At 48.7% G+C, this 23067-nt stretch overlaps 1 protein-coding gene across 2 annotated transcripts; it reads left to right on the top strand.

Annotated features, from left to right (window-relative positions):
• Positions 1 to 3427: 3427 nt before the first annotated feature.
• On the top strand, positions 3428 to 20915 carry CEACAM19 (CEA cell adhesion molecule 19). 2 transcript variants are annotated; one of them, XM_072966888.1, is made up of 7 exons: positions 3428 to 3701; positions 4336 to 4674; positions 15629 to 15779; positions 16558 to 16604; positions 17590 to 17675; positions 18316 to 18369; positions 19092 to 20915. In XM_072966888.1, exons 1-7 carry the CDS (start codon positions 3647 to 3649, stop codon positions 19158 to 19160), a joined length of 801 nt encoding a protein of 266 aa, XP_072822989.1. In that variant the 5' UTR covers positions 3428 to 3646; the 3' UTR covers positions 19161 to 20915. The 2 variants fall into 2 exon arrangements, with proteins under 2 accessions (XP_072822989.1, XP_031537743.2); XM_031681883.2 differs by having other exon boundaries at positions 3433 to 3701; positions 4306 to 4674.
• Positions 20916 to 23067: the final 2152 nt, after the last annotated feature.

Genomic DNA, 23067 nt, shown 5'->3' with positions numbered 1-23067 from the left:
CTGAACCCTTTGCTGTACACTTGAAACTAACACGATAGTGTAAATCAACTATACTTCAATTAAAAAAAAAGTGCACCCTGGCGGGGAGGGTATAGCTCAAGTGGTAGAGCACATGCTCAGTATGCATGAGGTCCCAGATTCAATTCCCAGTACCTCCATTAAATAATTAGTTAATTAAATAGACCTAATTACCTACCCCCACCAAAAAAAAAAGCACCCTTTAACCAACTTCTCCAATATAGAAAATAAATTCCATTCGTTAAAAAAAAAAAAAAAGAGCAGTGCCCTGTCACTGTGAGAGACACTGATGAACAGTCCCCCAGAGAAGTTGTGCTGGTCTCGTTCCCATCAGTGGTGGATGCAATGGCCTGTTTGGGGAGAAGGACGTGTGGATTCCACAGAGCCAGGAGTAGAGAGTGGCCCCAGAATCTTGTTTTAAGTGTAGTGTAAACTCCACATAAGAAAACCACCGTTATCCACACTGGAGAATGGGAAGGAGAGGTCTGATGGAGAGGCTAGAACAAGCCCTTCCCAACCCTGGCACCGCTTCTGCACAGAGTAAGGGCAGGGGGGCTCAAGCCAATATCATCCAGCTTCGAGTTGCTACAAAATTCCAGAAACCTCTGGGCTGCAGATTACTCAGGATGAGGACGCCTGTGCTATTGAAATCTCATTTATTAAAAGACGATGAAGTGACCAAGGAATTCCACTCCTAGGCAGTCCCCCCAAAGAATTGAAAAGAAGTACTCAAATACTTATATTCGAATGCTCATAGCAGCACTATTCACAATAGCCGAAAAGGAGAAACAATGAAAATGTCCATCAACAGATGAATGGATAAACAAATTGTGGTCTATCCACAGCGTGGAAGATTATCCAGCCACGAACGGAATGAAGCATTGATTGATGCTATAACATGAATGAATCCTTTGAAACATTATTCGAAGTGAAAGAAGCCAGACACAAAACGTCATATCTTCCATGGTTCCGTTTATATGAAATATCTAACACAGCCAAATCCATAGAGATAGGAAAGACATTAATGGTTGCCAGAGCCTGGGGGAAGGGGGAATGGGGAGTGACTGCTTAATGAGTTCAAAGTTTCATTTTGGCATAATAAAAAAAGTTCTGGAAATAGATAGCAGTGACGGTTGCTCAACATTGTCAACGTACTAAATGCCACTGAATTGTACACTTTAAAGCAGTAAATTTTATGTGGGTTTTATCACAATTAAAAAATCATTTAAATTTTTTATAGAAAAAAAAATTTCATCTCCCAGCTTTTACTGGCAGTTTTTCAGGAACCAATCAAATTCATGAAGTCAAGGATGGGTGAACTGTTAAAAAATAAAATAATATTCTAACTGTTAAAGAAAAAATTACTTAATGACACCAGTTAAAGCATAAGGCAGACTTTGTTCAAGGGGAGGGGGCTATCAAAAGGAGTCGAAGTCATTACGAAAGAGAGAAGAGTTTCAGGAACTGGAAAATCCAAAATGACTGGTTTTGCTGTAGGCACTGCCTCTCCGCATATGGAGCCTTTGCTCCTAGGGATTAGCAGTGAACATTTATCAGAATCCCTTTCACCTCTAAACTCCACTTCTGCTCCATACTAAACTCCTACCAGAATGAGGCCGGTTTGGACAATCTGGCTGAAGCCCAGGACTGGGGCTCTCTCCCCTAGGCAGCTCCACTTGGAAATAATGGCTGGGTTTGCATCAACTTCTGTGAGGCAGACAGACAGAGGAAATCTCAAAACTGCAGCAGGAAGGCCTGAGGGTAGATCCTGGACGGATTCTGACCCTGATGAACACCACCGGGAATACCACCTTGAAACCTGCCAGGTGTTGGAGACTGGGAGGCAGGGGACTGGGAACACCTTGAGGGAAATGCACTTCCCTTGAGCAGGGTCATGAATCTGGGAGGTAGGGCAAGTCCAAAGACAAGTCAGTAACGGGCATTTGTTGGCTCTTCATGCAGCATCTTGCTCCTCCCAACAGTCCAGTAAGGTGGGGATGCTTGTCCCATCCTTCAGAGGAAGCCGAAGCCCCAAGAAGTGAACTCATTTGCCCAAGATCCCAAAACCCAGGGATGACAGAGCTGGGCTGAGAGCCAGGCTCACCCACTCACAGCAGGCCTGCGCTGGTGTCTGCAGTTGTCAAGATGATTCAAAGTCAAGATTTCTTTCTCATCCCAACCTGGGGACTCTGCAAGATGCTGGCACCTCTGACAATCTGATGTGTGTCCAGTACATACACACGCGCACACAGAACCTGCTACTGATGTTTGGCACCCCGACTTGGTGTTCTCTCCTCTTGCAGGCTGAAATCTCACCTGGCGCTGCCCACCTCAGACCCCTAGTTGTGCGCTGTCCACTTTCTGTGATGGTGATGGAAATGTTTTAGATCTGCGCTGTCAAATGTGACAGCCACTAGTCACACAGGGCTGCTACGCCCTTGAAAGTGGCTAATTTGAGTAACTAAGTTTTTTTTAAGGCACTGAAGTTTAATTACTTCAAATTTATATTTAAATAGCCATATGTGGCTAGTGGCTATGGTATGAGCTCAATCCTAGACCTGCCATCACCCAGGCCCTTGTCCCAACAGAGCTCAAAATTACAAGTGGTCCCTCCCCCTTCTCCAGCCTCGCCCCACACACTCACATCCTCCCACTTGACCTTCCATTCGTCCAGGGTTCTGCAGCCTCCTCAGTGAACCCTGATATCTGTCTCAGCCTCCACGCCCCTGCCTGTGCTATTGACACTGCCTGGTACACCTCACCCTACTCCACCCCACCTCATTCCTCCTCCTACTCCAGGTCTCAACTCTGACCAGAGTCCCTCCTCCAGGAAGTCCTCCCTGCCCCTCAGGCTGAGTGCCGCATCTCCCAGGCCCCTGGACTCCTCCATCCCAGCGCTGATCATTCAGGGTCATCGTTGTCTGGGGATGGGTCTGTCCCCTGCACTCACAGAATTGTGAGCTGCAATGTGGACTGAGGGCAGAGAAGAAGCTGTCTCAACCATCGCCGTATCCTTAGTATCACCCAGCACAGGGCCAGGCACAGGGAGGGACTGCATGTTGGAATGAACAAATAGAGGGATGTTTTGGAAAAACTATGCTAAGAGCTGTAGGGTGAGCCAGCCACAGGTCAAATCTCCACCTACTGGTAGACGTGCCTCTCTCCTTGAGCCTCTGTTTCCTCATCAGCGAAATGGGAAGAGCTTTGCATGGATGTGGGATGAGGCAGTTGGATGAGGCACCTACCTACCTGCCTGGCCTAGGGGACTGCTCAACCAGAGGCTGCTGTGACTGTTGTTAAAATTATTGCTGTTCCTACTGCTACTCACACTCAGTGGGAAAAAGAGATTAAAAGAGGTCAAGGGAGGAGTCCTGAGAAGCCCCAGAAAGTTTCCCAGTCACCCTGGAAAACTGGTTCAACCAGTGTCTCCGCGTCCATCCCAGAAAGCACAGGTGAAGACTCCAGAGGCTGTGGGAAAGGGGTGCTGGGCTGGGGCAGCCTCGGCCATGTCTCACAGGCACCCCTGGGACCCCTACTGAGCTGGCCCACTTCTGAAAGCCTGGGCCCAGCCCTCTGGCCCCCTCAGTATCCAGTAGGTGGCCCCTTGGCATCTCCACAGGACACCGAGATGGAGATTCCTGCTGGAGCCCAGCAAGACTTCTCAAAGAGCCTCCTGCTCTCAGGTAAGGAGGAAATATACCTCTAGGGCTGAGGGGAGAAGTGGTACTTAGCCCAGGGGCTGAGGTTTCCTCTTGGAAGATTGTTCCAAGGGAAAGATTGTCAGGGAAGATGAAATTATTAGGGTAAGATGGGAGGGAGGGACAGCAGAATCACAATCTCATCCCCATTTTCTCTATGGAATTTTCTAGAATGTCAGGACCATGAGGGCTGGAATTTATCTATATTTGATTCCCTACTGAGTCCCCAGTGCCTAGAAATCTAGGGAATTTTAGACATATATAATTGGTATTGTAGCATAAATAATATATTGGTTTTTAAAAGTATTGGTTAAATGAATAAGTTAATTCAGAGAGTCCATGTGTTTAAAGGCAGGTCACACAGCATCTCAGAGCAGAAAACCTTCTGGACCAATGGGATGGCAAATCTGTGGCACCCATGTCTGAGTTCCCACTCCTGCACTGAGGGCAGACATCACTAGTCAATCCCAGCACTGTTTCCAATGAATAGCACACAGAGCCCCGAGTTGAGAACCTATAGAGAGGAGAGAATGCAGGAGATGTCCCTGCCCAACACTTCTGATTTCAGGCCTCCCCTGTAACCCCACAGCCTCAATCCTGGCCCTCTGGGTCCCCCCAGGCTCCTGGGCAGCCCTCCGCATCCAGAAGATTCCAGAACAGCCTCAAACAAACCAGGACCTTCTCCTGTCTGTCCAGGGCATCCCAGACACCTTCCAGGACTTCAACTGGTACCTGGGGGAGGAGACCTATGGTGGTACGATGCTATTCACCTACATCCCAGGGCTACTGAAGCCCCAGAGGGATGGCAGTGCCATGAAGCAGCGAGACATCATCGGCTTCCCCAACGGCTCCATGCTGCTGCGTCATGCCCAGCCCACAGATAGCGGCACCTACCAGGTAGCTGTCACTATCAACCCTGCCTGGACTATGCGGGCCAAGACCGAGGTCCAGGTGGCCGGTGAGTGTTGGGCACTGAAGGAGGAAGTGGGGAGGCTGATGCACCCTGAGCAGCCACCACATGCCAAGCTCTGGGCAAACATTTGGTCCTCTCATTCATCCATGCAACACATATTGGTTGAGCACTTAACTGTGTGCCAGGCCTGGAGATATCATTTAATACTCCTGTGCATTAACTAATTAAGTATCTACTGAATGCCTACTTTGTGCCAGACCCAAAGCCAGAGCCTGGAGAATGCACCATCTCACCGACTCCTCACATGCATTAATTCATGAAAAATCTATTGAGCATCCACTGTATGCCTGGTCTTAAAGGATATATATCCATAAGTAAAGTATTTATTGATGAATCCACTCTGGGCAAAGTACCAGAGAGATGGTGGTGGACAGTAGCAACAGCTAACATTTCTTGGACACTTGTTATGGGAACAGTGTTATGGGAACACTGTTCTAAATGCTTGCCCTGGGCTAGTTCTTTGCAGTAGGGACCTGTTCTGTGCACTGTAGGATACTGAGCACCCTCCCCGGCCTCTAGCCACTAGATGCCAGTAGCAGCCTTTCAGTCGTGACAACCACAAACGTCTCTAGACGAGGTCAAATGTTACCCTTGGTTGAGAACTACTGCCCTATATTAACTTATTTGTATCTTAAAAAATAGAAAACTCCGTGAAATGTTATATGCCAATTATATCCCAATAAAGCTGGCGGGGGGGAGATAACTTAACCTTCCCTGGCAGATCTATTTCTTTATTATTTTTAATGGAGGTACTGGGGATTGAACCCAGGACCTTGTGCATGCTAAGCATGCACTCTGCTGAGCTATACCCTCCCCCCAAAATATGATCTTAATTTATTATTTACATGTTCACTCTCAGCATCGTACATTGGAATGAAGGTAGGGATTAGTTTTTTTAATCATCATCTGTGCTCTTGTAGGACTCTGCTCATCCCCTCACCTTTCTGATTATCACAACATGTTCTAATTTATCACTCTACAAACTTGTCTCACTAGAATAGTAATTATTCAAAGTGACAGAAATAGAACATACTCATCCTTTTGTCATCCGTCTACCACAGTAGGTGGGACATAATGGGTTCTCAGTTAATGTATGTTGAATAAACAAATGAGTGAATGAAAACTTTCAAAACAAAATTCCATGAGGTGGGCACCATTGTTGTGTCCATTTTACAGATGGGGAAACTGAGACACACAAAGCAGTAGAGCTGGCATTTAATCCCATGAAGTCCCCAGGCCAGCATCTGGGAGCCTAACCACTTCCTCTCAATGTGGGATGCTCAGAATGAACATGTAAATAATAATTTAAGATCAAATTTCAGCAGGGGAGAGTACAGCTCGGTGGCAGAGTGCGTGCTTAGCATGCATGAGGTCCGGGCTTCAATCCCCAGTACCTCCATTAAAAAATAATAATAAATACATGAACCTAATTATCTCCCCCCCAAAAAAACAAACAAAAAGATCACATTTCAAGCAGAGACTTTAACAACAATAGTGATAGCTAACACTCTTTAGGGCTTATTACATGCCAGTTTTACATATAATGGGTCATTTCATCATCATTGCAGCCCTGTGAAGCGGGCATTATTATAAGACCCAATTTACAGATGAGGAAACTGAGGCCCAGAAAGGTTATGACTTGTCCAGTTAAATTTTTTTTTAATTAAATAGGAAGATGTGATCAGGGATGGGCCTCATTGAAGAAGTGACATTTGAGCAAAGGGAGGGAAAAGATCTCTGTAGATTTCAGAGTACAGAGTTCCTGGCAGAGGGAACAGCAAGTGCAAAGGCCCCAAGGCCAGCTTGGTACATTCAAAGCATAGACAGAAGGACACAGGGCTATAAGACATTGAGCAAGTAGGGTGTTAGGAGGCGAGGTCTAAGAGGGAGACGGGGCCAGGCTCATAGGCCGTGGAGAGATTGACAAGAATCCACCAGAGGGTTTAAGCAGGGGAGTGATCTGATTCACAGCCTAACCTGTCCACGAGGCACAGTGTAGCCTGAATCTCTGTTTTATCCAGGAAGAACCTGAGGTTCAGACAATTTAAGGCACCTCTCAAACATCAGGCAGCTAATCATCAAATCAGCAACAGAGTTGGGATTCGCGTGCAGGGCCTCCTGAATCAGGCCCACAGCTGCCTCAGCAGAATCTAAATTGCTTATTCACTCATCCTTCAGCACTTTCCAAGTGCTGCCTCCTCAAGGTCTCCTCTGTGTCCAGCCTGTATCGGGCAGTGTCAGAGACACAGTGATGACCAAGGCAGCCCTGGCCTTGCCCTCTCAGGACTCATAGCCCAGTGATGGAGACAGATATTAGCTACATAATCACACACACACAAACACAATCAGGGAGGTTGCCTGGAAAGGTAATCCTTCAACAAAGCTTGAATGATGACAACAGTTCTAAGTAGAAGGGGAAGGAGCTTTGGGAGATATTTGGGCAGAGGGCTAAGCCTGTGCAAAGGGCCTGTGGCAAGAAGCTGTAGGGCTCATGAACTGAGCTGGCAGGAGGCCAGCATGACCGAGGCAGGACAGTGAAGGGGGGCATCCTACGAGGCCAGCACTGCAGGACAGATTTGAACCAAGGCTCAGGTTGTAAATACATAAGCTCTCTCTACCTGGCTCAGAGTTGGGGTGCCTAGTAGAACCCGAAGTAGCCCCTGAGATGTCAGTTCTAGGAGGCCTGGGTTCCCAGCTGTCTCTTTGGAGCTTATAACTGGGCCAGACACACTGTTGAATGAATGAATGGTGGGGAAGCCCTGCCCCTGGTGGGAAAGGAAGCTTTGTCGGGAAAGCAAGTGCTCCCTCTTCCTCCAGGGGGCAGCATCTCTGGTATCATCTCTGTTCATGGGCTCTACCTTCCTCTCCATGACTGGTGAGTCCCACCAGGACACTAAACAGGGTGCCAGCCCAGGTTTCTTTGCATATTCTAAATCTCCTCTTCCAAAATGCAGAGATAGAAAGAAAGGGAGCTGGAGAGAGAGAGATGAAGAGAGAAGCTGGTTGGCCTGGCCTGGCCTGTGATTTGCTTCCTCTTGGGTCAAGGGTCTACCCCTTTTCTGAGGGGGGTAGGATCAAGTACCACCACCAAGATGGGGAGCTGGGGCTGGGGTTAAGGGCTAGGAAGATGAGCAAGGAATCAGCAACTGCCATCCCTGGTAATAGTCACAATATAGACTTATCACCATTTTGTTCACCATTATTCCCCTGGTGCCTACAGCAGGGCTTAGCACACATTAAGCCACTAGAACAATACTTTCGATGCCATCTCCCATCTATGGAGCACTTACTACACATCAGGCACTTCCAGCTAAGCGCTCTGCCAGCCTCACCTGATTCCATCCCCACAAAAGGTAGCCTTGGGATGATCCCCATTTTACAGGAGGATAAACTGAAGCCCAGAGAGGGCCCAACAGCCTGCCGCTGGGAAAGGGAGGGGCCAAGGCTCCAGCTGGGTCCGAGTCCATGGCCCTGGTCCCTTGCCACCTGCCTCTTCCACGGGGACTCCCAGGGAAGCACTGAGAGGTCCCCATGGAGATCAGCAAGCTAAAGGGGCTAGAACAACCTTGGCTTCCAGAGAGCTGAGCACAGCAGGCAGGGAAGCAAGGCGGTTCAGCTCAGTGGAAAAGGAAGAGCAGAGGAAAAGACGGAATTGGGGATGGGGTTGGCTGCTAGTGTCCTCGTGCCAGGGGATTTATATTTAAAGGCAGCTGTGCCCCAAATTTAGCCCCCGACCTAGGTGGGGACTGGAAATGACTGACAGCACTTCCTGCGTCCCAGGTAACTCACGTACTTGATCTCTTTTAATCATCAGGGAATTTGGCTGTAACAGAAGCCAACCCCAGCTAGCATGGGCAGAAAGATGTTTAATAAATGTCTAAAAAAATGTTAAAAATCAACTTATTTACAAAATAGACTCATAGACATAGAAAACAAACTTATGCTTACCAAAGGGGAAAGGGGAGGGGAGAGATAAGTTAGGGGTTCGGGATTAACAGATACACACCGCTACATATAAAATAAACAACAAGGATTTACTGTACAGCCCAGGGAACTATATTCAGTGCCTGTAATAACCCATAATAACAATAATACAATATTGTAAATCAACTATAAAATTTTTAAACCTATTAAAATTAAAAATTAATTAAAAAATAAGTAGGGGGAGGGTATAGCTCAAATGGTAGAGCAAATGCTTAACATGCATGCGGTCCTGGGTTCAATCTTCAGTACCTCCTCTAAAAATAAAAACCTAATTACCTCCCCCCAAACAATAACAACAAAATAAACAAATAAATAAATAAATAGAAATAAAAATTTTTTTAAAAGATGACATAAGAAAAAAAAAGGAACAGGACCTCCACGAGGCTGGGAACCAGGAACAAGGTATGATCACCGGAACTGCTCCTGCCAGACAAACCACTGCCCACAACATCAGCCTTGGGCCAAAAAACCATGCCTGGGTAGCCCTGAAAAACTGCATTCATTCCTTCAATCAACAAACATCTATTGAATACCTGCTGTGTGCCAGGCACTGAGTTTACAGACGGAAAGTACAAAGATCTCTTCCCTTGTAAAGTTTATATGCCGGTGGGCGGGCTGGCTCTGTCCTCACCATCAAAGGCCCCACATGGTGTCTGCGTCTCTGACTTCTGCAAGTCAGAAGCCAAGGCTCACAGGAATGCCTCTGATCAGGGAGCCTGGGTCACATGACACTGCGTGACTAAAAAGGAGCGGAAGAAAGTGAGTCTCTGGCAGGACTCCAGAGGCCAATGATTCACAGAGACACAAGAAAAGGCCCTGGACTTGTAGGTACTGTGGCTGCCCCCATTTTACAGATGAGGACACTGAGGCTCAGAGAGGGGAAGTCAGTTGTCCAAGGTCCCACAGCCAGTAAGCAGCAGTTACTGGGCTCAAAAGCACAGTGCAGGGATCACAGTCATTTACAGCTGGTATCTGTTGTCCCGTAAATCTAGTCATGAGGATTTGGGGCCTTCAAGCAACCCTGCAAAGGCTCCTCAAAACCTTCGGGCTCTCTGACACCCACAGTGGTTAAATTACCCAACTCCCCTCAACTCACCAAGTGCAGAGCGCTTCTCACATATTTATCCGCTGCATCCTCCCTGCCAAGGCACGATGATCCCCATTATACAGATGGGAAAACTGAGACACAGTTTAAGTAACTTGTCCAGGTAACCCATCTACGGAGCAGCAGATGCTGGACTTGAACCCAGGCTGCTTGACTCCAGAGCCCACATTTTTTTTTCTCTTGTTACCTAGCTCTCTGGTCGGGACGCTAGAGTATTTATTGCCACACTTCATAAAAGAGACCTTTTACCCTCATGTGCTGGAAGCTTCTATAAGCAGTAACATTTTGTACCATTACAGTTTGCTTTTTCCCTCTTCTTGATGAAATCTTCTATACTTCTACTGAAAGAAGAGAAAGAGAAAAACCAAGCTCATTGGCCTTTCCTACTAGCCTCTCCTTGCCTCAGTCTGGGCTGGGACTCGAGGCAACACTCCTTAGACTCTAGCATTTATTTCAGCAGCATCTGTTGAGTTCAGATTCTCTGCCACCACCAGTGTTCTGCCTGGTGTCACCTCTCACGGGTGTGTGCGGGCAGCCCAGGGGGTCCACGGCAGTCTGCCTTTGGCAACACTCACCAGGCCTCTGTTTTAAAGCTCTGCCACTACTAAAACACGTGAGAGGAAAGAAGCACCAAGCTCCCTGGAGAGTCGGCCCCTGAAAGTCAGAATTGGTGCAAAAAAGCTGTTACCTTCTTGGTGGCCTAGAACCTACCACAACCCTCACAGCCTGAGAAACAGGGGTCATAAAACTGCAGAAACTCTTTGGACCTTCAGAGCCTTTCAGCCACAGGGTCACAAAGACGCTGACAGAAACAAGAAGCGCCCGGGGTCACAAATGGAGGCAAACAGACGGAGGCGTTTAACCAGAGCCCACACTCTTAACTAGGACTTGATTCTGCCTCGCCACCAAGCCTAACTCTGGTGTCAAGTACTCACCGCACTGCGGTTAAGAAATCAGACGCAAGGCCCACCCTGAGGGCCCAAGCTCACACGCATCGCCCCTGGCTTGGCCTGGGAGTCCTTTCCCGCGCAGGTCCGCGCTGCCAAGGATGAAACTGAATTTGATGCAAGCAAGACAGGGTTGAGGAAGGCCAGAGAATGGAGAAGGGGAGCTCATGTTCTAAAAGCCCCTCCCCTCCGAAAGGAGGCGAGTAACGGGGTTTTAAGGGTTAGGAGGCAGACGGTCATCCGGGCTCTAGAAGGGGGAGGAGACTTTCTGGAGCCGCCGGGCATGCGCAGTCTACGCTCCTTTGCCCAGGGCCCAAATTGCGCCTAGCAGGGTGCAGTCCGCCCCGCCCCCCACCTGGGGCAGAGATCTTAGCGTGGTAATGAGGCCAACGTAACTGTGGGACACCATCGCGTCTCATCTACGGAGGCATGTTCCTGTGGTCAAGATAGAGGCGATTCTGAGCCGTTGACCACTGTCTATCTCTTAAAGCACAGCTGCAAATACTAAGTGCCTTTGAAACAAACACAGTATAAATCTGGGCCAGTGTCCTTCAGCTCTCAAGGGCTGGTAGGGAAACACAGAGATAAATCAAGGCAAGGAAAGCCAGCCACCGTGAATCTAGCCGGTTCAGTCTGGTTTTGTTGAGGGCCTCTGTGGCATCCCTGTTGATAAAACACAACTAGCCTGATGGTTAAAAAAAACAGCCTCTGCACCTAGGACCTGGGCTACAGAGCGTGGGTGACAATACGACTTCTAGTCAAATGGCCAAACCTCTCAGAACCTCTATTTTTATGTCCGTAAAAAGGGCAGAACCACAACACCGCCCACTATGGGATCCTTACCAGGGCTGGTTTGACAAGTCCATGGGAAGCTGCTGCTTTTGAAGCTGTAGAAGTAAACAAAGAACAACAAAGTGTATCAATTCAAAACATGCTGTAGCAGGGGAGTCAGCCGTTACTTCTTGCAGAGACTCAAAGGCACGCAGAAGGGTGAGAAAGCTTTAGAATGGAAAACAGGGAAGGTGTCAGGTGTGTCCTTGTTGGAGGCAGAGAAAAAGCTAAAAGCAAGCTAATTAGAAGCAGGATATCCTAGGTGATCAGGGTGCGTGTTTAGCTTTCTCTGGTTGGTCCTAAGTTAGAAGCAGGGACAGAAATTAGAGAGGCTGTTAGTTTTTAATCAAGTCCTGGCTATTTGGAGCTGATTATTACAGAAGTTATTGTAATGCAGTTATTCCTGCATTGTCACTAGAGACGGCAATCTGGCTTCCTGTGAGTCTGACTTAAAGCATGCTGGCTTCCTGGGTTGTTTATAAGAGGGCTGTTTTTGTAGGCAGCTTGCTGCAACTTGTGAGTCAGAATCCTGTTTTTAGAGATGATCTGGCCACTGTCCATTTGTATACTGGTCTTTCGAAGTGATTTATTTATTCACTTATTTATTTTTATTGAAGTAGAGTTGATTTACAATATTGTGTTAGTTTCAGGTATACAACAAAGTGATTCAGTTGTATATACATACATACATATGTATATTCCTTTCAGATTCTTTCCAATTATAGGTTATTAAAAGATACTGAATATAGTTCCCTGTGCTATACAGTAAGTCCTTGTTGTTTATTTTATATATAGCAGTCCAAAACACTTTTTAGATGTGATTTTACCTAGTCAAAGACCAACATGGATAAATTTGCTCCAAAGAAAAAGGCCCAGATGATTCTTTGCTCATAAAACTTGAGTGCACATGGTCCCAGAGGCTGATGAAAAGAAAAGCCAAAAGAAAACTCAGTCTTAGAAGAAGAAACAGAATGCAGAGCTCTGTCCTAGTTACTTCTTGCTGTGGAACAAACTCAGTGGTATAGAACAACAATCATTTCAAGACGCTGAGCTTGGCTCAAATGCTGGAAGCTAGAATCACCTAGATGTGACTTCACTCACATGTCTGGCAGCTCGCGCTGGCTGTCAGCTGGGACCTCAGCTGGGGCTGTCAACCAGATTATCGTGACATATTCTCACCAACGTGACTGCTTGGGCTTCCTCACAACGTGGTGGCTGGGTTCAGGGTTTATGGAGGAGAGCATGTGGAGAGCAAATGTTCCAAAAGACCAATGCAGAAACCCTATAGCTTCTTCCTTGGAAGTCATACACTGTCGCTGACACTGCATTCTTTCAACTACAAGTGAATCACTAAGGTTGGCCCAGATGCGAGAGAGGGAGATTAGACCTTCTGCTGGATAGCAGGATGGTGAAGTCATATCACAGAAGAGCATACGATTGCAATCAACGTTGGAAAATACAGTGATTCACAGATGCCATCTTTACAAGCTCACTGTCTATAATAAAAGCCAGGAAATGTAACAAACTGCAAAAATCATGTGAATCAGGAAAGGTTTCTGCTCCAGCAACAGAAACTGCTTCTGGCTGATTAAAGCAGAAAGGGAACAAATTAAAGGAATCTGAGCAGCTCAAAGAGTCTCCAGGATGGCAGGGAGCCAGGTTTAGGAGGTGCTGTATGTTGAATTAAGTCCCCTCAAAAAGATATGTTGAGTCCTAGCCCCCAGTACCTCAGAATGGGCCCTTATTTGGAAATAGCGTTTTTATAGAGGTAATCAAGTTAAAATAAGGTCACCAGGTTTGAACACGGCATTGTGCTTCGGTCAATACAGTGTTAAGGCATGTGTGAATGAGCTGTGCTCTGCATGACACTGCAAAGGAGGCTGGAAAACGTCTTAATTAGGGGCAGGTTTCTGCCCAGCGAAAGCTCAGGGTTTTCTTTCCAAGGAAGGAGACGGATACCGCCTTTGTGGTAGCAAAATGACTCCAGTCTTCACGTTCACAGGCCTCACAACTCCTCTTGGCTGCTTCCAGAACAAGGGCTCTCTTCTTCCATAACACTGAACCACAGTCCTTCACTTCACTCTGATTGGACCAATCTGAACCAATCACTAAGGCCAAAGGAATGCAGAGCTCTGATTGGCTTAGGTCTGGATAGCCGCCATCTCTGATCCAATCACTGTGACAAGGGGTGGGGCTATACAGATTGCAATAGGCTAATAAGAGCCCCACCCAGAACTGGAGGTGGGCTCAATCGCGCAGAGCAGGTAGGTACTGAGGAGACGCCCACGTGCCCACTCTGGCAACACTAATCAACTAATTGCATAATTAAGTAATCCATAAAGGAGAATTGTATCAGAAGTCTCCTTGGCCCAGGGTTGTCAGAGAAGGCTTCCAGAAGGAACTAGGCACAGAAGAACGAGCAGGAGCTATACATAGCGTGGGGAGAAAAGCAAGCTAGACAGAGCGAACAACATGGGGAAAGGCCAGGCAACCCCGAGAGTAAGGGAGTGAGACGTGGGTGATGGGGATGGGTGGGTATACGGGGCAGCATGGGCCAGAACACGCAGATTTGGGGAGAAGAGGCTCCACATGTTGCAGGAAGACTGGGCAACAAGGGAGAGGGAGTAGACAGAGACTAGGAGGCTCCCTGAGTTAGCTGACACAGCCCTGCCCCTCCTCCTAAGCTGCTCACAGAAGCCACTGAATTTCCATTTGCTGTTGTGGGGATTCAATTAAGTAGAAGCTGCCGAAGTTGCTAGTATAGTATCTGGAAGAGGGACAACCTTCCATTCTCCACCCAAATGCAACCCGTCTGGGCCTTGGTTTGCACATCTGCAGAATGAGCCTAATTTAACCACCTCCCTGGGCTGTGGGGACAACTTTGAATATGCCCACGTACCAGATAAGTCTGGATATAAGCTCTGCCCTTCCTCCTAGTGACAAGATTAAATTTCAAAATGGGTTTTGGATACTTTGAACATATAAACGTTTAGGGAGATGGATGAAATAGGTAAAGGTTGACTTAAAATACTCATTACTATGATTAGAGAGATACAAATCTCTCTCTCTCTCTCTCTCTCTCTCTCTCTCTAATGAAGACTCTAGTCCATTTGGAGATAACAGTCTTTACTGCACTCTCTGCTCTGAAATAGCTCATTCCCACTCTTCAAGGGCTCTCAGGACACAGGCACACACAGCAGTCATTAGGAGCTCTCATGGCCTGGGTGTGATCCCAGCACTGCCCTTACCGAGCCCTCGGGAAGGTTAGTTCATTGCTCTGTGCCTCAGTTTCCTCTTCTGTAAAATGGCACCAAGTCTACTTTGTTTGGATAATAGAGAGAACTCTGTGTGTGCTTGTATGTACATGGGTGTGTGTGTTGTAAACTCATCCAGTTGTCACAACAACCTTGTGAGGAAGTCAGGTATTTTTATTATCCCCATTTCACAGATGAGAAGAGGCACAGAGAGGTTGAGTAATTTGCCCAAGATCACACAGCCTGTAGGCAGCAGGGACTTAAACCCCAGCATTTCAAACTCAGAGTCTACAAGCTTAGCTGCCAAGGACTAGGATATAACAAGCATCCAGCTTGAGATTAAAGGCTAGAGGTCCTCGTGGTGGGGGCCAGAAGTCAGGTAGGCTTGGCCCCAAATCTGGCACATCGATGAATTAAGTCCCCTATGTCCCCCACAAAACACAGTCCAGAACCCCATCCTTTTCCTGGAGAGATGGAGATCTCATCGACTGAGGCAAAAAAAAAGCAGGTTGGTAGGGTGAGGGAGTGTGTCAGGAGGTAGGTTTTGGATGGGCTGAGGATGATAGAAAATCCTAGGGAAGCAGAGGTTTTGAGGTGAGGAAAGCCGAGGTGTTCCAGCTGGGACATGTTGAGTTTCACGTGCGGTGGAATCAGACAGTTGGCTAACTCAGATCTGAAAAGCAGGAGAAAGCTCTGGGCTGGGAAGATGAGATTGCACATCAGTGCTCTGTGAACAGTCACTGATACAGCGGGGAGGGTGGCAGGGAGGCCCTCCCAAGACATCACACAGTCCTCTCTCTCTCTCTCTCATCCCTCAGAAAAGCATAAGGAGCTGCCCATTACAAACCTGCCAGTGAGTGCTGGGATCGTGGCCGCCATCATCATTGGCTCTCTGGCCATCGGGTCTCTCTGCGTTGGCAGCATTGCCTATCTCCTGGTGACAAGAGGCTGGAGAGCCCAGAGCCACAGGTACAGGAACCCCAGGCCTCTCTCTCCTTCCCTTCTGCCTCCCTCCCCCGCAAATCCCATTGATTCTTCTTCCACAAATCACATCATCCAACTCATCAAATCTCATCAAATCTCAGAACCACTATGGGGAACAGGATCTTCCTGTCCTGTATTAGACGGAATTTTGGATTGCAAGTGACAGAGACCCTACCTTTAAACTGGCTTATCAAAAAATAGAAAATGTTTTGTCCTATATAACATAAGCTTCAGGTATGGCTGGCTCAGGGGCTCAATTCTGTCCAGAACCTCCTTCATACACCTCTCAAGGGACCCAAGAGGCCAGGGGTCTTTGTCAGTTTTGTTCCCAGCTGTGTTCCTAAGGCCTTCAACAGTGCCCAGCCCATGGTCAGTGTGCAGCAAATTAACAAATTTGCAGTAATGAGGTCAAGTATACCTTTTAAGTAAGGGTATTCAAACGAGCCAATCTTAAGAAGAATACTAAGGAAATCATGAAACAGGTAGATGGAGCAGGATGTTTACGTGGTCTGTGTAAACCGGGACATTAGGGAAGCGTTGCTTGTTGGCAGAAGGTGGCAGCCAGGGAAACTTGAGGATGGACTGTGTGGCTGGGGATTATGGGAGAAGAGGGTAGGGTGGGGGCAGGTCTTGCCCTGGCTCATTGTAAAGCAAGGACCATCTCTCTCTCTGGGGCCTGATGGGCTTTCCAGCTTCTCTGAATCTCTCCCCACCCACCTGAGCATCTTTCTATCCTAATGTCATTCCCTCCATATGTCCCCAGGATGACGGCCGCAGAGAAACCGGAAGTGGGTTCCCATCATCACGCTGGTAAGACAGAGGTCCTGGTCTCGCTACCTGGCTCTCCTCACAGCCCCCTCCCTTTCATGCACCAAGCCCAAAACCCCCTTGTGGTCCCCAACTTGGGGCCTCCAATCATTTGCCCCACCAAGCCCTCGCTGGGACTCCCCCAGACTCAGCCCACAGATTCTGAGCGCATGAGTGCTCACCCCAAACCTGCTTTTCCTCTTCTTCTCAGTGCCCAGCACTCCCAACCCCAGTCACCGCCACACTCACCGAGCCACACCAGTGGCTCCTGTCTACCAACAGGTCACAACTCAACCCAAGCTCCATCTCCCGGATCCCCACACTCAACTCCTCGCTTTCCTCCCAAACTCCAGGCTGACCTCCACCCTATTGCTGGGCAAGGTCCTTTTAGAACTCTGACCCTGTCCCTCCTCTGCTCAGACACCCTCTATGGCTCCCCAGTACCCTTAGGACAAAGTTCAGGCTCCTTAATGTGGCTCTTCAGACCCTGCATAAACTGGTCGCCACTGTCTTCCCTGGCTTCATCTGTCCTATGTAATGTTTCTATCCTTAAAACAAATTGGTACAAAGAAATATATATACCAAATCCAGACAGAACATAGTTCCTTAAATACAGCCAGCTCTCTCACTGCTAGGCCTCTGTATGCACGCTCTCGTGCCTTTAAATAACTCTCACTTCTCTTTCCAGTCTCAGATGTCCCCACATCCAGGAAGCCCTCCTGGTCTCCTCTCCAGGAGTCCTATGGGCTCATCCCACTCCAGCCCTGCCCATTCTGGATCATCCCTGTCTGGGGATGGGTCTGTCTCCCCCACTGGACTGAGGACAAGGCCAGCACTGCCTCAGTCACTGCTGTGTCCCCAGCATAAGGCCAGGCAAGAAAAGGGCTTAACACAAATGGTAGTTGAATGAGTAAATAAATGGCAGCAGCAGCTAGCGTGGACCTGAGGGCCACCTGTCAGCCGTTGCTCCCCTTGTCTTCTGCTCCAGGTGACAACAACATCTATGAAGCGATGCCAACTCCGGTTCTCCTGGTGTCCCCTCTCAGTGACACGAGGCCCACGAATGCCACCATGGTGAGCCCCCACCCCTGTCCCCTAAATAGCCTACTTCCGACCTGGTGCCTCCCCTTCAAGTTGGCTGCAGTGCCCTGCGGTGCTTCACACACATTTTGGGAACTGCTTCTCTCTCTCTTTCTCTCTCTCTATGTCTGTCTGTCTGTTTGTCTGTCTCTCTCGGCTGCTCCCCATTTTAAAAATCATAAGCAAAAGAGACTGGAAGGAAACAGCATGACATAAACAGCATGTGTCTTTGGGCGCGTAGGCTGGTGGGTGGATTTTATTTTCCCCCTGTAAGTGTCCATATTTGCCACACTGAGCAAATATTCCCTTTACAATCAGGTGGGAAAGGTTGATTAAAAAGAAGAATTCAATAAGAAAAGGGACATAAAACCTAACACTACAAGCTTACAACCACAGGTGTCAACAGGAAGGCTCGTTAATGGGTGATGGTCCGGCCCCTGGACAGACCCCCGTGATGCCCATTTCTCAAAGGAGAACACTGAGGTGCAGAAGGTTCATTCCCTTCACTCAGAGGGCTCACGGTCAGGGAGGGGTGGCGGGGATTTGGAATCCAGGTCTGTCCCTACATCAAAGGGCAAAAGTTGGGGGTGTTCGGGGTGCCCGGGGCCTGGCTCAACGTGTTCTTCCTTCACAGCTGCCACCGCTGCCCCAACTCCCACCACTGGAGCCAGAGAGCCACCACTATCAGGTGTGGAGCTGGGAGGCAGGAGTGGGTGTTGGGGACCCCGTGAGGGTGGGGAGGGTTCATGGCAACCGGGCTTGGTGGGAGAGGGCTGTCGCTCTCTGGAAAGTGCATCACAGCCTTGCGGAGGGACCCTGGACAAGTCCTTTCCCCTCTGGGGATGGCAGTTTCCTCCTTCAGAAAAGGATTCCAAGGCAGTGAATTTGCACAGGAGGAAATGAAGCCCAGAGAGGGGAAGGGCCTTGCCTGGCCAGGGCTCGAGCAGGGACCCCAGCACGGGGGCCCATTCATGGGCCTGGGTCTCAGCCCATCTTCATCCCTTCCTGTCTGCCCCCAGATCTCTGCCTCCTCTCAGTGTCCCTTACTGTCCCGTCTCACATTTCCTGTGCGTGTCTCTCTACCCCTCTCAGGGTGTGTCTGTCTGTCTGTCTCTCTCTTGCTCTGTACTCTTTCCCATATCTTTGTTTCTGTCTCTCTCTCATTGTCCCTCTTCTTCTCTGTCCCTCCTGTCTTTTGATCTCTGTCGCCCCGTGTCTACCCCTTTTCCTGGCTCTTGGGTACCTCCACATCTCTCTGTATCTCTCTCTGTCTTTCCATCTCAGTCCTGCATTCCCCATGTGGGTGTTTCTCCCCATGTTTCTCGGTCTCCACCTGGCTCCTCTCTGTCTCCCCCCAGCTCTTCACCCCAACAACACCCCCTCCCTCTGTCTCCTCTCCCCTCCCCCCAGGACCTGCTGAACCCCGACCCTGCCCCGTACTGCCAGCTGGTGCCAACTCCTGAAGGGGTCCCAGGCTAGGCCAGTGGCTGTCCCTCACCCCTCCTCGGGAGCCTTGGGCCCGCAGAAAAGCCACATCAGAGACCCAGAAGGACCGGGCCATCAGGGCTGTGAGGCTGGTGAGGTGGACTCAGCCGAAGACTCAGCACAGCATCAAACAGGTGTCCTGGGCAGGGGGCAGGGGAGTGAAGGGCCCAGCATCCCGCTCACCCTCTGCGTGTACAACCTGGCCTCAACTCTGGCCCTCCAGCAACCTGGCCTGGGGAAAGTAGGTTCTTGCCTCCCTCACCCCAAAGTCCCCCATCTGGATATTTGGGGGTGAAGAGGGTCATCTCAGGCCGACCTCCAGCCAGACCTCACAAGAGGGCTCCCTACTATCAGCCCACAACACCCCACCCCAGCTCTGCTGGTTGCCTTTGGAGCCCCTTCCCCTGGGCACAAGGCAGCACCCCCACCACCACACAAGCCCCAGAGGACAAGGCACGTGGCAGCCAGGCCTGGTCTCATGGGCCTGTGTCCCCAGATGACAGTCCTGGCCAGTTGCTGCGGCCCCCAGACCCCTTCCCTGCTCAGGCAGATCCAGCCCCACTCAAAATTCGGTCTCTCAAAACCTGTGGCCACCTTCTGGCCACTTCCCCTGACACCAAGTCCCTCGGGACAGCTGCTCCCTGCTCTACCCTCAACCCAATCCTGTCCTAAATGCGGGCCGGCTCTCTCACCCTCTAATCTATTCATTCACTCCACAATGAATAAGCTGTGGGCCGTGCCCCGTTCTAGACCCTGCTGCCCCAGCAAGGATCAAAATAAGCAAACCTTCCTGGTCTCCTAGAAGGACACTCTGGCAACGAAGAGAGAGCCAGAAAATATAAATAAATAACATACATGCTGTGTTGGGTGCTGACAAGTGCACTGGGGAAATAAAGACAGAAGGGGGTTGGGAGAGTTAAGGGACTGAGGTTTTAAATAAAGAGCCAGAGAAGGCCTCCTCGCCCAGAAGGTAACAGTGAACAAAGACCTGAAGGAAGAGAAGCAGGGAGCCAGAGGGATCTGGAGGGAGAGCATTCCAGGCAGGAGGAACAGCAAGTACAAAGGCCCTGAGGTAGGAGTCAGCCTGGGATGGGCACAGAGTAAGGAAGGGGGAGAGGGCGGGAGGTGAGGTCAGGGAGATGGGGAGGTACAGAGCATGCAGGGCATGTAAGGCATTGCAAAGACTGTGGCTTTTGCTCTGGAAGCTAAGAAAAAAATTAAGAACTGGATAATGGCCCCTCCAAGTTGTCTACCTTATATAGCAAAATTCTCTGTGAATGGTACAGAGGATTTTATATAGCAAAAAGAGTTTTGCAGGTGTGATTAAGTTAAGGATCCTGAGATGGGGAGATTATGCTGGATTACCTTGGAGGGCACTGAATGTCATAAGAAGGGTCTTTCTAAGAGGCACACAGAGGAGCAAGTGTCAGAGGAGGAGCTGTGATGAGGAAGGAAGCAGAGATTGGTGTGACACACTTGGAAGATGGAGGAAGGGGCTGAAAACCAAGGCAGCCCAGAGTCAGAGTGACCCGATGGGAGAAAAATTCCAGTGGTCCTTGCTGGCTTTGAAGATTGAAAGGGGCCATGAGCAGAAGCCTTTAGAAGTCAGAAAAGGCAAGGAAACAGATCCTCTCCTAGAAGCTCCAGAAAGCAACTCTGCCCTGCTGACACCTTGATTTGGGCCCAGGGAGACCCACTTTGGACTTGTGACCTCCAGAGCTATGAGATAATAAATTTGTGTCATTTGAAGCCACAATATTGGTGGCAGTTTGTTTCAGCAGCCACAGGAAATTAATGTAGAGGAGGAAGAAGAATTCACAGGAAGGGAAGTTGCCTCTCCCGCTGACTCAATATGCAAATACTCCCTGTGAGGAACTTCTCCAGCCTCAGACCTCTCAGGACACCCAATGCCTGGGCCCCTGACCACCTGCTTGCTGAGGTTAACCAGGTCAACACACGGGTAGAACTCAGCCAGGCACTGGCTGCTAGGGTGTAGGGTGTGAGGGACTCAATTTATCCCAACCCCAGATGAGGAGAACCCAGATGCCTGCCTTCCTCTCCTCAATACCAGCAACTGCTTATCAAATGCCAATATCTGTGATCTCCTTTTCCCCAGAAATAGGGTTTTTAACCAAGTATATGGCTGTCAAGCATAAAAACTACATTCCCCAGCTTCCCTTGCTGCTAGGTGTGGCCATGTGACTAATTCCAGAATAATGGGATATGAGCAGAAGTGATATACACACTCCTCGGGTCATTTTCTTAAAGGGAAAGGATACCCTTTCTTCTTGGTTCACTTTCCCTTAGGCTCAAGAAAAGATGTGATGGGAACTATCTGGGGTCACATGGACAAGGACAGCCCAAAGCCAAGTTAGAGGGAGCCTGAAGGACAGTGATATGGATGGAGCCACCATGCCAGGTTAGATAGTTACCCTCTTGTTTAAGCCACCATTATTTAGGGATTCTGTTACATCCAGCTCCTTCTAAATCCTAATACACCCAAGATGGCAATGTTTTCCAGAGTAAGTTCTCTGAGCCTGACTGTACGCCTTCTAGCTCACTTGGAACTAGCTTTGTTATACAATGACTTGTGTCCCCCAAAACTCATGTTGAAGCCCTAACCTCCAATGTGACTTTATGCCAGTGTTGCAGTCAGGATGACCTGGATTATGCGGCAGTAACAAGCAACCCTACAACCTCCATGGCTCAGAACATTCAAAGGCTCATTTTTTTTGCTCATGCTACGTGTTCCTCTCAGGCAGGCAGGTGTGGCGAGGGTCAGGAGAGCTCTGCTCCACATCTCCCCATTCAGGAACCAGGATGACAGGGCCAGTCACTGTACAGGGAAAGGGAGGGAACCTAGCAAGACACGCACTGGCTTTTAAGGGCTTCCACCAGGAAGTGACACTCCCACTCTAAGTTCATTGGCCAAAGCAAGTCACACGGCACAATCCAATGTCAAGAGCACTGGGCAGGTGCAGTCCTACCACGTGCCCAGAATAGGGAGAACCAAAATATGTACAGTCAGTCAATGCACCTTCAGGATTCACACCTGAGCCCACATTCTCAACCACATAGTTTCCTGAGAGAAATTCCCAGGCAGGCCTGCCCTCCCCTATCTATTCAATCAATGACTCATTCATTCATTCAGCAAGTGCTGGACCACAGTGGTGGGGGTGACTGGGGAAATTTTTGTTTATTCATCAATTCAACAAACATTTATTGATCAACTGTTGTGTGCAGCTGTTTGAGGCTCTGAGGAGGTAGCCATGAACAAAACACACAGAGATTCCTGACCTTGGAGAGCTGACAACAAACAGCATCGAATGTCCAGGGGGGGTGATGCTCTGAGGGAGAACAGAACAGGTGCTGAGGAAGCTGGGGTACCAGAGTGGGGGAACACCCAGGTGCCTGCTTTGCCTACGAGGTTTAAGGAGTAGTGGTGACGTTCACACTGCAAGAAGGCCAGGTTTGCAAGAAATGACAACATACGTTCACACAAAAGCTTGTACCCAGGAGTGGGTATAGCTCAGTGGTAGAGCATGTGCTTAGCATGCACGAGGTCCTGGGTTCAATTCCCAGCACCTCCATGTTTGATGATAGCAAAAAATAAATAAAATAAAATAAAATAAAATAAAATAAAAACTTGCACACAAATGTTAGAGAAGCATTTGACTATTCAAAATAGTCAAAAAGTGAAAACAACCCAAATGTACCTCAGCAGATGAATGGATAAACAAAGTACAACCTATCCATATTTCATATTTCATACCATGAAATATTGTTTGGTCATTAAAAAGGAATAAAATATTAATTCATGTTACAACATGGAACCTTGAGGACATTATGCTGAGTGAAAGAAGCCAAACACAAAAGACTGCATACTGTACGATTCCACTCA

Source organism: Vicugna pacos, chromosome 9, assembly GCF_048564905.1.
Source record: "Vicugna pacos chromosome 9, VicPac4, whole genome shotgun sequence".
Taxonomy (NCBI): Eukaryota; Metazoa; Chordata; class Mammalia; order Artiodactyla; family Camelidae; genus Vicugna; species Vicugna pacos.
The sequence above is the reverse complement of the archived record's forward strand: the minus strand, read 5'-3'. Positions and strand labels throughout refer to the sequence as shown.